The 14,552-nt window shown below is 42.6% G+C and overlaps 1 protein-coding gene across 1 annotated transcript in view; it reads left to right on the forward strand.

Moving 5' to 3' along the window:
• The window catches only part of LOC145416099 (cholesterol transporter ABCA5-like), a 107,445-nt gene that overhangs the window by 70,111 nt on the left and 22,782 nt on the right, over positions 1 to 14,552 (forward strand). The window contains exons 24-28 of the mRNA XM_080285190.1: positions 4,097 to 4,278; positions 6,969 to 7,152; positions 8,288 to 8,303; positions 12,094 to 12,179; positions 13,073 to 13,238. Of these exons, the coding sequence (XP_080141316.1) occupies positions 4,097 to 4,278; positions 6,969 to 7,152; positions 8,288 to 8,303; positions 12,094 to 12,179; positions 13,073 to 13,238 (634 nt within the window). The remainder of the gene's footprint in view (positions 1 to 4,096; positions 4,279 to 6,968; positions 7,153 to 8,287; positions 8,304 to 12,093; positions 12,180 to 13,072; positions 13,239 to 14,552) is intronic.

The raw sequence follows: 14,552 nt of genomic DNA on the forward strand, positions 1-14,552 counted from the left end.
GCTCCGGACAGTGCCACAGGATCTGACGCCGTGTTCTGAAGGGTACTTGGTGAGTTTGGGAGCTGTATAATAATTGTCCGTATACAGGACATGATTCCCTCCAAAGTACTTTTCCAAAAGCACTTTCACCACAGAACCAGAGAATCCAAGGGGGTCAGTCTTGTCCAAGTCCACATTGCTGGCGGTGTAGATAACGAAGTCTAGGATTAACCCCGTCTTGCAGTCGCACAGCACGAAAAACTTTATTCCAAAGCGGTGGCGTTTGCTAGGAATATACTGCACGAACCGAAGACGGCCCCTGAACAAAACCAAGGACTCGTCAATCACAACTTTCTTGAAGGGCCGAAGGAACGTCATAAACTTGTCCTTGATCAGGTTCAGGATTCCCCTCACTTTCCATAATGGGTCAGTTTGGGAAGGCTCATCGTTGTTGACAAAGTGAAGGTAAGTCATGAGTTGCCTGAAACAATCACGACTCATGTATTTGTTGAAGATGGGTGTGGGGCAAAGATCATCAGCACTCCAGTATTCCACGAGCTTGTGCTTCCAGTTATGTGGCATGAGAAGCATCAAGCCGATGAATACAAATAGTTCCCGGATCGTCACAGGAACCCATGCTGCCATCCGCGACGTGGATGGCGTTGCAGCGTCACCTTCACCTTCACGAACTGCAGCAGATTGCCCTTTGTACCTGTTCGTCTCAGTACAAATCTGCTCCATGACTTCGTTATCCAGGAAGGCCAACAGTTAGTCCAGACATTCACCATCCTCTGGGACAGGGAAGTCAGCCTGTATCCCACACCCACTGGCATCAAAGGGCAGATCTTCTGGCACAAAATCTGAGCCCTCAGACCACACGAAGGCATCCAGAGTGCCCTGCCTAGGCTGGGAGGTGGTGGGGGCGGCGGGGGGTGAGGCAGGCCGTGTGACAGTGGGTGAGGCAGTGGTTGAGGCAGGCCGTGTGGCAGAGGCTGTGCTAGGTCGTGTCTGTGTGGTGGTGGTGGTGGTGGGGAGATAAGGAGAAGGTTCAAGGTCACTCGCAGTGGCCTGAGTGGTGAGTTGCCTCGTGCGAGTAACCTTACCACTAACTCTAACACTAGGCAACACTTTCCTACTCCTACCAGCATGGACACGGGGCCTACGGAAACCTCTACGTAAACCAGACTGCTTACTTCCCTTCCGAGGTGGTGAAGGAGACTCAGAACTCTGGAGAAAGCACAGCAGACGAAGATGACGAGAGAATGGGGCTGGGAGTGCGAGGCGTTATGGCGGCGGCGTGACCTGGTGTAGGGGACAATGGCCGGTCTGAGGAAGACAATGGCTGGGAAGCGGGGTTACCACTTTGTCTCCTCTTGGCCTCCTTTCCATACACTAGTCCCCTTTTCACTGGAGCCTTGCCTGTTGAGGTGCTGGGCACAGGAATTGTCACTTCAGGCACCTCAGACTCAGCACTCGATAGAGTGTCTGACTCGGCAAGGCTCGATAACACTCCGACGTCACTACCATAATCCATTGACGCTTTCAACAATTCAATGCCTATAGCCGAGTCACTAAGGCCCTTAGCAGTTCCTAGTAAGGGTTTGGACAGGGTGGAGGTCACAAAGCCCTTTTTCGGAGGGCTGGAAGGCACAGACTCGGAAGAGCTTGAGTGAGACATGGTGTCACCTTCAAAGATTGTGATAAACTGACGCTAAACAGGGGCAAACCGCGGGAAAAAATGCTAGTGTGACAACTGGGGAAACAAGCGTTTCCAATTAGCAAAAAGTGCTTGCGAGAGGAAGGTGCAGATTGATACGTCTGAGCTGTCCGCGCGCTGCCATATCGCACGACGAGGGAGGGCCGGGCAGCGGTGCGTGGGTGGGTAAAAAAAATGATACTTGGCAACAACCGAGGTCAGTGGTACAAAGGTCAAGTGTGCTAAAAGTAGCTAAAGGGTGGTGGTACTGATAGACAATACCAGCTGGAGCCTGCTTGCCCGCGGTTATTCAAAATTTACTAGAATCGCAAACGCGACGATCCACCGTTATGTCCTTTTCGCCGAGCGTCGCAAACACGACGATCCGCGTTTAAGGGGTTAAATGAAGTAAAGTTGAGGGTAGATTTGAAGTATAATTAGAACAAGCCTTTAGCAAAGACGTATCTCCACCATGTGGTAAAGAATTTATAGATATGCAGTACTGTAATAAGTATGGGAATTTCATATAGTGAGGCATAAACTAGGACTCACACATTATCTTTCTTTAAGAAGTAAAGTTGATCCAGCAAGTACTGTTGTGTCCAAGCTACAGCTACAGGTATACCTTGATATACGATAGCCCTTGATCCGATACCCCGGCTTAACGATGGGGGTAGAAATACCACCATACCCCGCCTAATGATGGCCAAACCCCAGTTTAACGATGGGTTTTGATGTTTTTTTTTTTATCTATTTGATGATATTTTAGACTAAAATTGTGTGTTTAGGTTGCTTTATAAACAGTTTTTGGACTTAATGTGTTTCAGCCATAGGTGGGGTGAACATTGTCATTTTGGGGTATAGTTTACTAAACTTGATTTTTTTTCCAGACTTATATTTGACAATTTTCAGATTTAATTTGTTGGTTTTAGTGGGTTATTTACAGGTGTTAGGCTTAGGTTAGCTTCTTTTAAAGCTGTTAGGCCATTTAGATTGGCTTTAAATTTGTTTTTGGGCTTATTTGGGTGAGTTTAGGATTTGGTTGGGAGGGAAACCGAAGGCTTAATATAATGCATCCCATTACTTTACATGTTAAATCTATCCTGATATACAATACCCTGTCTAACAATGGGTTTTTACCAAACCAATTGCATCGTTAAACTGGGTTATGCCTGTATTTATAGATTAGTTTCCTTATACAGTATGGAAATAGCTCGTAAAATACTTATAGTGTGGCTGTTTCATATATAAGGACATAAACTAGGACTCATACTCTGTCTTTCTGTAATACTGTATATGAAGAGCAAGAAGATTCCAAGATATAGCACAAGACAGATTTTTCCTTATATGGTCGTAGCTCATAAAGTACAGACAGTATGGCAGTTTTACTTATACAGGCATTGACTACGACACATACTGTATTTTTCTGTGTGATAAGATGCCAGTCCACCTGGTAGTTTCTGAAATATAGGCCTGGGTGGAAAGAGGGACAGGCAGGGGTGATTCCTGTATCCCCACCATATCTGTATTATAATGATCCGATTTCTGTATGGTTGTTGGTTTGTTTGTTACCCTGACACAACAAAAATGACGCAACTTAATGCAATTTTTGTTAGAGCAGGGTACTTTTAAAATGCTCGAACTTGAAGAAAAAAGCAATTTCCAGTCCAATCGGGCCACTGGTTCCCAAGTTGTGACTCATTTCTGGCCTTTTGAATTTAAGTGAAGGCCACTGAAGGCAGCTTTTAAGGAAATGGGGTAGTGGTGGGGATAATTTGATATAAAATTTATTACAGTAAGAAATAGATTTAAAATTAAGTAGGAAACAGTCAAAGTAAAGTGAAGTAAAGTAAAGAGTGACTGCTGATGTTGCCAACTTCGTTGTCAGGACTGGTGAAGTACTGTAAAGTAAGGAATAGGTTTAACTATACCCTTTTACACTAACCTGGTCAAAAATTACTGTTTCCCCACCTGGAATGCTGAGTTGGGTCACTAGATCAACTCTAGAATATGATGCTGGTCACATAGAAGTGCTATGGAAAGGATGTACAGTCATAGCATCATCTTTTTCCACCTCTTGGCTACATGAAAGTCAGCAAAAGGAGAAAAATCTAGATCAAGTTAGTGTGTAACAAATATACTGTATACTTCTTTCATTTTAACCCGTTTCACCTGAAAACTTAATAATTATTTTATTCTTTCTGCTGGCAGAAGGTTTTGTATGGTTTAAAGGAGATTTCTGGTAGTGAAGGTGTTAATGAAGGCCAAATTTGACCAGCTATATGAACCAACTATAATAAAGTCAAAATCTCTCCTAAGGCAGCCAAATTAAAGTGGACGAACTATAATAAAGTCAATTTCTGTCTTTAAGGTACCGAAGTTAGGTGGACCAATAATAATAAAGTCAATTTCTGTCCTAAGACGTGATGAGTGGCGAGCATTCAAGTCTCTTTTGTGGGTTCGTACTATTGGAACACTGAGGGAACCAGCCGCTGTTGTCTTCCTCATCCTCTTCCCGCTGGGCTTCACTATTGGATCCATCGCACTTGCTGACTCCCAGAGCATTCCCATTGCTACTGATAGACACCTGGTTTTGAATACTGGTGGGTGGAGTGGAGGAAGGAGGAGTGCAGTTCTGTAGTGCTTCTCCATAGATGCTTTCATACTACTTCCTCACACACTGATTTACCATATCCATCCACCTTCTTAGCTTACCTCATCTCCTTCCATCTTCAGGCTTACTTGTTTATGCAGGTGGGTGGAATGTAGTAGTGCAGTTCTGTTATGCTTCTCCATACATGCCTTATCCCACCCTGTCAGTTTCCCAGCTTCCTGAAATTTGTTACCTTGCTTTCTCACACAGTCATTTACCATACTTATCCTCCTCCTTAACATATCACACCACATCTCCTACCACCCTCAAGTTCAGTCATATATTGTTGTCATCATCATCTCCACATTCATTCCTTGTATATAACTGCATCATCTAGGCACAGTATAACACCATTCAGTACTTATGCATTATGTTCTCATTATATATTTTACTGGTATGTTGCAAAATTCAGTATCACAACTTTTTCCTTACAACAGATACTTTAAATTGAGGAAAACACTCAAATCAAGTTTATACGTAGCAGTGGACCTTTAGTATTGTTCTTCCACTTGAACTTGTCCCAAATTTTTGTCCTTTTGTGCCATAACTTGTCCCATATTTTTGTCCTTTTGTGCCATAATGTGTCCCAAATTTTTGTCCTTTTACGCCATAACTTGTCCCAGATTTTTGTCCTTTTGCGCCATAACTTGCCCCAAATTTTTGTCCATTTGTGCTGTAACTTGCTTCAGATTTTTGTCCTTTTGTGCCATAACTTGCCCCAAATTTTTGTCCATTTGTGCTGTAATTTGCCCTAGATTTTTGTCCTTTTGCTTCTTGGCCCAAATTTTTGTCATTTGCACCTCTTTTCACGGAGATGAGTGGCCAGGAAAGATGATACTATGTCTCAGCATCCTCTCCATGCCACTTTCAACTAACAATTTTCTAGTGTTAATTTATTTTTACTACTTTGCATTCAGTATGGAGAGATAACAAATTTACACCTACTTAAAGTGAACAGAGTATTGGTAATTTTTCTATAAATTATTATTGACTTTGTAGCAAAAACAATGAATATACAGTGCTCGTCAGAAGTATGGGGCGCCCTGCGTCCCTCCTGAGAAACAAACCTTTCAACATTGAAAAAACATATAAATAATGCATTTTATTTACCTTTAGTGCTTCGTAGGGTAGCCTTTACGTTTCTTCACGGACCTGAGACGTCTTGGAAGTGAAAGGGCGAGGCTCCTGAGGTGCTGGAGGGGTATTTTGTCCCAGGAGTCACGAATGGCGGCTTCCAGCTTAGGCAGAGAGCTCACGTCCTTCCCTTGGAGACTCTTCTTTACGAGGTACCGGAGGTTTTCAATCAGGTTGAGGTCTGGGCTATTTCCTGGCCAGTCTGTCATGAATGATACCTCGCAGTCACGAAGCCAATTGGTGACCGATTTGGCCTTGTGAGCAGGTGCACCGTCCTGCTGAAACACTCGTGCACCTGTTAGCTCGAAGGAGTCTGGTAAATGATCACACAGAAGCTCCAGGTAAACATCCTGATTCACTCTGAGGTTCTTGGGAAGTACAACAAGCTTCCCCAAACCCTTCCCTGAAAAACAACCCCATACCATGAGTGAATCAGGATGTTTAACTGTGCTTTCTACATACCGTGGGTCAAGTGGGTCACTACCTTTGCATGCTCCTCTGTTACAGGTAACACTAAACGTTGCCTCATCAGACCACAACACTGACAACCATTGCTCCTCACCCCAATTTAGATATTTATTAGCAAAGGCAAGCCTACGAATTCTCTGGCTGCTAGAGAGAAGAGGCTTTTTCACAGGCCTGTGACTTGTGTAACCAAGCTCATGCACCCTACGAGACACTGTTCTCACTGACACCTCACCAAACACTTCCGGGTTGCTCTCCTTAATTTTCCTTGCACTCACACAAGGATTAAACTCCACTGCACGTTTTAAAACATTAACAGACCTTGGGGAAGTTTTCCTAGGCCTACCAGACCTCGGTTTCTTTGTGGGAACTTCACCACTGTTTTCCTCCCGAAACCGCGCACACCAACGACGCACTGTCGATCGTGCCACACCAACCAATTCACTAATTTCCTTTGTCTGGTGGCCTGCCTCCTTTAGAGCAATGATCTGGGATATGATTTCACTCGATAGTTCATGGGTAGGTGCCATAACAAAGTTTTGAAGGCCAAAACACTGCGGGACACTCGGTAAAAAATGGCGCAATTTGAGAGGGACACTCGGCGGAGTTCCTCTCTCTCAGGCAGCCCGTGGGCGACTGAGGCGGGAACCAACCAGCGTGTCAGAAGGCCTCAGGCTACCGTGATGTCATGCTCGGAGCTCAAACTTGTGGCTCAATTCTTACCTCCAGAAATGGGTGATTCTTTTTGGGCCATAAGTATTGCGCGCCCGGCGGACAACGCTGAATACTTCTGACGAGCACTGTATAGAAAGATAAATAAGTAAATAAATAAATGAAAAATATTAAGAGAGGGGGGTGTAAGTTGGGGGAGGACAGCAATGTGGCAGGGGACAGGGCGATATGGAGGCGATTTGTTTGTGGCCTTCCCTTCCAGGATTAAGGCGTCTGGCTGTAGATAGAAACATTAGTAAAAACACGACCGGTAATGAGGACTTTCTGAAATGAAGGCTGACTTGAATCTCTAATCAATCCATTTTTCAGACATGTACAGCAACATACCTGGTGCCCTGCTACACAACTCCACCACTCACCTGCTACAAGACCTCGAAGCATCTTTTACTGCCTCCAACATGGCTCTCTCGGCATATTCCGGCAACTACTCAGACCTCTCGGAAGACTGGAACCACTTCACTGCATTCGATGTTGCCTCGTTTTATCAGAGCGGGTAAGATAAAGCAAATGAGGTGGTTCTGGTGAGTGGCGGCATTATGGGGAGTTAGTGACATGATCATTCATTCATTCATTGCCAGATGCCATGCATCCCAAATGGGGTGGCCAAGGGCTTAGAGTTAATTGTTTTACAGGGAGGGGCACTAATCCTCCACCAACCCCACTTGACACGTAGGGATGCCAACAGCATCTGGTGTTCCCAGGCGGTCACCCATCCAAGTATTAACCAGACCCAACGATGATCATCATTGTTGTTATTGTCATCATCATCGTCATCATCATCATCATCATTGTATCACCCTCATCTTCATCATCATCATCATCATTGTATCACCCTCATCTTCATCATCATCATCATCATTGTATCACCCTCATCTTCATCATCATCATCATCATTGTATCACCCTCATCTTCATCATCATCATCATCATTGTATCACCCTCATCTTCATCATCATCATCATCATTGTATCACCCTCATCTTCATCATCATCATCATCATTGTATCACCCTCATCTTCATCATCATCATCATCATTGTATCACCCTCATCTTCATCATCATCATCATCATCATCTTTGTCATCCTGTATTCATATTCTGATGGGTTTACGATGCTTTATGGCACATCTTTGTTACTGATTTATTCTGCATGGTGCACATTATTATCATCAGTAGGTTTTGGCAACAGGACATCAGAAGTGCAGACGTTCCTCATTTAAACTTCTCTCAGTATTAAGTTGCTGATGAATTAACAGTTACTTTTACAACCCATTGAGTCTGATGTTATCTTTTGTTGTTTTTCTTTCATTATCTCCGTTCAATGTAATTCAGGTTAGGAGAGCCACATAATAGTGCAGAGGGTAATGAAGACAATATTTAACCCATCCAGTTGCAGAAGTGCCCTTAAGGTGAATAAAATTGTCTGGAGATAATAAGACTATACTGTACGAAAAAAAAAAAATGCATAAAAAAAAAGGTACAAAGTTGCTCATGATTCACTATTCATTTGTTACTTTTAATAATTTTATTCAGCTTAGTAATATGCTTTAGTAGTGAAGGGATTATTGAAGGTTATACTGAACCCCACAGTTTCAAGGAGTCTGTCATAAATTGAATAAAATCATATGGAGTAGTCATTTTGATGATGTTTATTGACCAAATTTTTGCATCTTCCAGATAATTGTATTCAGCCAGTGGAAAACATCTTGTAATGATGGGTAAATGAAGACTACACTAAACCCCCATAGCTCCAAAAAAGTATCCAAAGATGAACATAGTTACTGGGGGAAAAAAATAAAAGGGATTAATGTGAAAAGGATATCCAAAGGTTCTGGGATTTAACATAGTATTTTGCCCTCACGTATCTGGACAGGCTCCTGATGATGAAGTAATGTGTTTATATATATATATGTATATATGTGTGTGTGTGTGTGTGTATACACACACACAGTAAAACCTCACCAGAACGGACTTTAATAGACCAGAATTTACTTTTATCGGAGTTGAGGAGCCAACCAGACTAAATTCCTGTATATCGGGAAAACTCCGATATAGCTAGAAAGTGGAAACAGTCCGCGCTGTCTGACCTCATTCAAGAGCGGCCGTATTGTCCGCCCTGTTTGTGTGTTCGTGTGTCGGTTGGAGGTGGGCTGGCAGTGTCACTATTGTTCCCCCCGTGCTCTGCCTCAGTCTGGCCCACATCATTTGCCCAGAAATTCCTGATATACAGCTCAAGGATGACGAGTGATAAGTGAAATATACAAAGTGAACATCTTTAGTTTGTAAGATCATAAATGATAAGGTGTATGAAGTGTACAGAACAGTATTTGAAAAGTGTTTAAAATCAAGTTGTAACAATAAAGTATTTTCTAAATGCTACACCGGGAAACCATTTACTCTGCTGGGTGGTAACCATATAACCAAATTATTGTGCCTGGTGGTTTAGTGGGTAATTAAGGTGTTCCAATTGGATTGAGCCTGTGTAGGCTTAGATCCAAGGGGTGGTTGGGGTTTATTTCTCACATAATGCCAGTCAGGGATGAGTGAGGCTGGTGACTCTCATCATAAATGTTAGGACCAACTTGCCTAACCCTGGACTCCTATGCTTCTCATGGCGCAACACAGGATTAGATGATGATGCTGATGACGACGAAAACCAACAAGATTACTTTTATTGCAATCAGAGATATGAGCCAAGTCAGATATCAGGTGTGCCATAGCATCATCCCTTGTTTGTTGAAGTAACTGTTGAGATGGACGATGCGGGAAGTGAATGGAAAGGTGAAGGGTGGAGTCATCAGCGTATGAGTGGATAAGGTTAGATGTACAGCTTAGATCATTGATGAATAAAAGGAAGAAAGTTGGTGATAGGACAGAGCCCTGAGGAACACCACTGTTGATAGATCTAGGAGAAGAGCAGTGACCATCTACATCAACAGCTATAGAACAACTAGAAAAGAGACTAGAGATGAAGGCACAGATGGAAGGATAGAAATCATAAGAGGGCAGTTTGGAAATGCCCCATTTGAATTGACAGCCTTGCATAGATTCAATTCCAAGAAGTGACAGAAGGTTTTTCACTCATGTAATGCCACCAAGGGAAGCAGGTTCATCATCTACCCGTAACCATACAGGACTATAGTTGCCTAGCTTTGGACCACTACACCTTAGAGGGGGAAGTATGGGATTGGAAGTTGTGATTATTATAACATTTAGCACATCCAAGACAGAATGGTGAAAGATAAGAGTAGCAAGGGTGTTTAATAACTATAATAAGTTATATATTTTGTATACAGTGAACTCTAAATTGTCTGTCATCGCAGTGTCCGGCCCAGTGCAATGTCTGGCAAAATTATGCAATATCTGGTGCTGAAATGGGACGTAGCCAGTAGCTCTGCAATATCCAGTGACAAGGTGCATCATCCGGCTCAAATGTGGTAGCCATCTGGCGCCCAGGAAAACCCCACAATGTGTCAGCCAATCAGAATGCCCCCAACGCACCAGTCAATCAGAATGTGCTGTGGGAGTGGCCCAACCGGTGCGCCAAGCCTACGATCGCTCTCTCATTCTCGCCTGTGGATCTTGTATAGTAAAGAAGTGTCTGTGCACTCTGCTTTTGTGACCATGCAGTGGCAAAATCTAAATGCTGTGACATACTCTGTGGCCTCCCATACCTCTCTCATTGTTGTTGGAAATCGTGTGGCCTCTCACTTCTTCATGTTCTAGTGCTGTATTGTGATTCTGAAATTACTGTACATGTAATTGCTGTCGCTAGACCACACGGGATTAAATGTACTGTTCTGTTCTGCATGGTGTACAGCTCTGCTGTCCATTGATGCCAACATTAGGTGAGTCCATAGCACACCAGGTACAGAATTTCTGTACTGTATCAATACTGTATTGTATTTTATGCTTAATATTAATCTTTTACTCATGGGAAAGTTTTTAGAATACAGGGTTGAGACAGATAGTAACACATTATCCGGCTCGATGTCGAATGTTGAGCCAGCTGGGAGTACTATGCAATATCCGTCATAGGGGTCTGCTGAATTTCACCGAATAATTGAGAGTTCACTGTATTACACTGTATTCTTTTATGTTTTTCATTCATCATCCAATCCTACATTTCCCCATGAGGAGCGTAGGAGCCCGGGGCTAGGCAAGTTGGTCCTGACGTTTAAGGTGAGAGTGACCAGCCTCACTCATCCCTGAGTGGCATTACTTTTATGTTAATTAACATTATTATTCTCCCTGACATCTTTTTCCCTCCTAAAGATGGGGTGAGGTATGATCCAGAAAACAAGGAATGAGAAAGCATGATTGAAGGGAAACTGTCAACAGCATGCCCAGTGAAATTAGCCAGATACTCATTCACACTCCATTCAAGCCCCTGGAATCATGGCTTCACCTCACAGGCTTAACTAGTTGCATCCCCCCCCTCCTTGGTGTGTTTTATGTTACCTGCCAGAGTTAGTCTGTTGACTGTCCTGTCTAAAACAGAGTATGATACCATGCCCTTGTCGTATTCTTCCAGTTAAGTCAGTCTAGCGTCGGTTCCCTAACCTCAGCAACATTTACGTCTTCCATATGTGAACACACATTTACCGTATCCAACTGCCAGCTTGGCCTATCTTGCATCCTTACACTTGCACACTCATTCGCATTTATCCTTTTCACCATCCTATTCTCAGTCATTCCATACCATCTGTGGACACTCTCTATAATTCTTTTTTCACTAGAAGCTATTGTGTCCATGGATGGTTTGGTTATTTAAAGAAAATGGAGATGAAGAGTGTGGTAAAAGGGAATATGAGAGTGACTTACAAAGAGGGGGAGGATCATACATTCTTCATTGAAATACTGTACATGTAGTTTAGTGAGAAGCTGAATATATGATGGTTAATACTAAAATTGATGTTGCTTATAATGGTGATGATGATGATGATGATGGCAGTGGTTAATAATGCTAATAACAGTGATAATGGTACTGTATAACTGTAATAATACATGTTGTATCTATTTATCTATGTATCCAGATGCCATAATCCTGTAAGGGGTGGCCATTAGACTTTGAGGTAGTTAGTTGTTTTATGGGGAGGGGCACTAATCCTCTGCCAACCTACTGTACATCTTGACATGTAGAGAACACACATGGATTGGTTATATGGTTACCACCCAGCACTGTAAATTGTTTCCTGGCTTGCAAGAAACCATTTGACTTGTCACACAATGTAAAGCCACCTGAAAGGGAGAGAAGAGTAATAAAAAGTGACAGGAAGGATGGGAGAAATAGGAATAGAGAAGGGGAGAAACATAAAAAAGAATGATAAAGGTGAAGTGTGAAGTAGGCAGCACCACATTAAGTGAGTGGATGATGGTCGCCACCGCCTGCCTAATAATACATGTTACTGGTATATATTTCAGGGATCCGATGGAGTCTGCAAACTTGACCCTTCTCTTCAATGACACTTTCATGCACTCCATCCCGATCCTTGTCAACATTCTCAACAATGCAGTCTTAAGGTGAGTTGCTCTTTAAACTGTTCAATGCAGTTATAGTTGATGTGTTTTCACCTGACAGAAGTGGGCCACTCCAACAGCTTGAATACTAAGACATAGTGGACAAGCCTTTGTTATGCAATAGAAATGGATCTACTTGATAACTATAGTCACGGCACACAACTCTGGGGTTGGCATTATTGTGCCCTGGCAACGTACCCCTCAACAGTGCATCCGATTTCATGTAAGATACTATGGGCCTGTGATTTGCGTATAATATACAGTATACGTGTATAATGATATTCATGTATAATATATTCCTGTACAATAATGTGATTCTTGTATAATATGATACTAACTCGGACACACTGTTGACAGGTTGCCAGGGTTTGATAATGACAACCTCAGAGTCGTGCGCCACGACTATAGTTTAATTGATCCACCAGTACTGATCTGAAAGGGGCTAGAGATATTTGTGTAGTCAAAGTAATGCAGTACAGTGCACTTTGGTGTTTTATTCAGGCTGACAATAAGATTTTGTTACTTCCCACAGATAACTGGATAGAGTAACATAACCTGAGGCCTGTATGGTCCTGATGGGGTAATAAGATCTGATGATAGATAGATGTAGATTTCACTTTTTTCATTTCATCTCATTTAATTATGGGTCTGGATAGGGATGCCTTCACATGTGACACCAGTGTCTACTGATGTCCTTCAGCTCCCACCCTATGCTGTGGAAGAAAGATAGTGAACTATGGGGGAACAATAACTTTACCTTGCAGTTCACCTAAGAACATTTGCACGAGTCTGGTGCCACAGTTACAACAACAGTCAGAACATATATAGTTTTTGTCCATCTCATTCACACTTTCTTATTTAATTTTGTCTCATTCATTTAATCATTTTTTTACCAGCGCAATGGGTGGCAATGGCAACATCAGTGTATCTTCCCAGTTCCTGCCTGCATTCAAGAGCGAAATAACCTTCGACGCTTCCTCTTTCTTTGCCCCCATGATGATTGGTTTTACATTCACCCTCGTCCCTGCAGGACTCACCATGGACCTTGTGATGGATAGAGAGGTGAGTAGGGAGCCATCATCAACTATAGCTTGTTCCACCTTAATTTAATCCACATATTTTTGGTGGATAGAGAATTGAGTAGGGAGCCATCATCAGCTATATTCCTTTCACCTTGATTCATATTTTTAGGATGGATAGGAGAGTGAGTAGTGATCCATTGTCAGCTATAGTTCTTTCACCTTAACTTGGTTAAGATTTTTGTCTTTTTGCAGCTTATTTCACATAGCTTAGTGGCAGAAATAGACAATATTATGGCCTTGGATGTAGTTAGAACCTTATTGTACTGTTAATCTGTTGTTACAACTCAGAATTCAAGAGTGAGAGGTGGCAATTTTAGGCCAAGTTAAAGTGGAGGGAATGTAGTCTTCATTATACATGAGCCTGGTGGTGTAGTGGTTAGAAAGCCCTTGTCATAGTGTTGGCCATACTTTAGATTCAAGCTCCAAGAGGTGACTGGAGGTTTTTTGATCACATAATTCCACTAGGGGGAGTAGGCTGGACTTATAGCCTAGTGTTGGGCTTCTACACCTTGAAAGGGATAATATGAGGTTGGCTGTCTCCAATCATTGCTCCCATAAGTGTGATTTGCTTTTGCAGGAAAGACAGGGAGAGTGTAGAACCATCCTGAACCTTCCTGAGGTATTTAAAATGAAAGAAAGGGTGGATTGTGTGTGACTTGGCACTGAGAATTTTGAAGGAAGAGTTATTGTTGCTGAGCAACCCTGGTCTTTCTGATCCACCAAACCCATAAACTGCAGGCAAGCAGTTGCTCATACAGAACTGTCCCTTGCAGTGAACTGATGTTCCTTTATGTGGGGAAGAGTGTGGGGGTTTGGTTCCCAGATGTATGCCACATTTGCTTCTCCCCACTGAGTTAACAGGGGCACCGTAGTAGGCTCCACAACACCCTGTTATTTGGTTACATAGTTACCACCGTGCATTGTAAATTATTTCCCTGGTTACAGAAAACCATTGGGTTTGTCACTCATTGTAGAGCCATCTGAAGTGGAAAGAAGAATAATTAAAAGATGACAGACAGGTAAGGTGTTAAACAAACAGAAGATAATGAATATTCATCATCATCATTGTCTGGACCTCCTTTCCCATCCTAGAGCAGGGTGAGGAGTAGCAACGTTCAGACAGCTCAAATTTGTCCAGTCTGGTAAAAAGCATCATAAACATTGTTGTATCACTTCAGAAGTACCTGAAAGTGATGGTGGAAGTGTGTGTGGTTTATTACAGTGTTCCCTTTTGACAGTTCAAGTAAGGATTATTGATGTTGGACATGTGTGTATTTTATCATTATTTTAAGTT

Source organism: Coenobita brevimanus, chromosome 104, assembly GCF_032717465.1.
Source record: "Coenobita brevimanus isolate Jiangsu-jjx chromosome 104, ASM3271746v2, whole genome shotgun sequence".
Taxonomy (NCBI): Eukaryota; Metazoa; Arthropoda; class Malacostraca; order Decapoda; family Coenobitidae; genus Coenobita; species Coenobita brevimanus.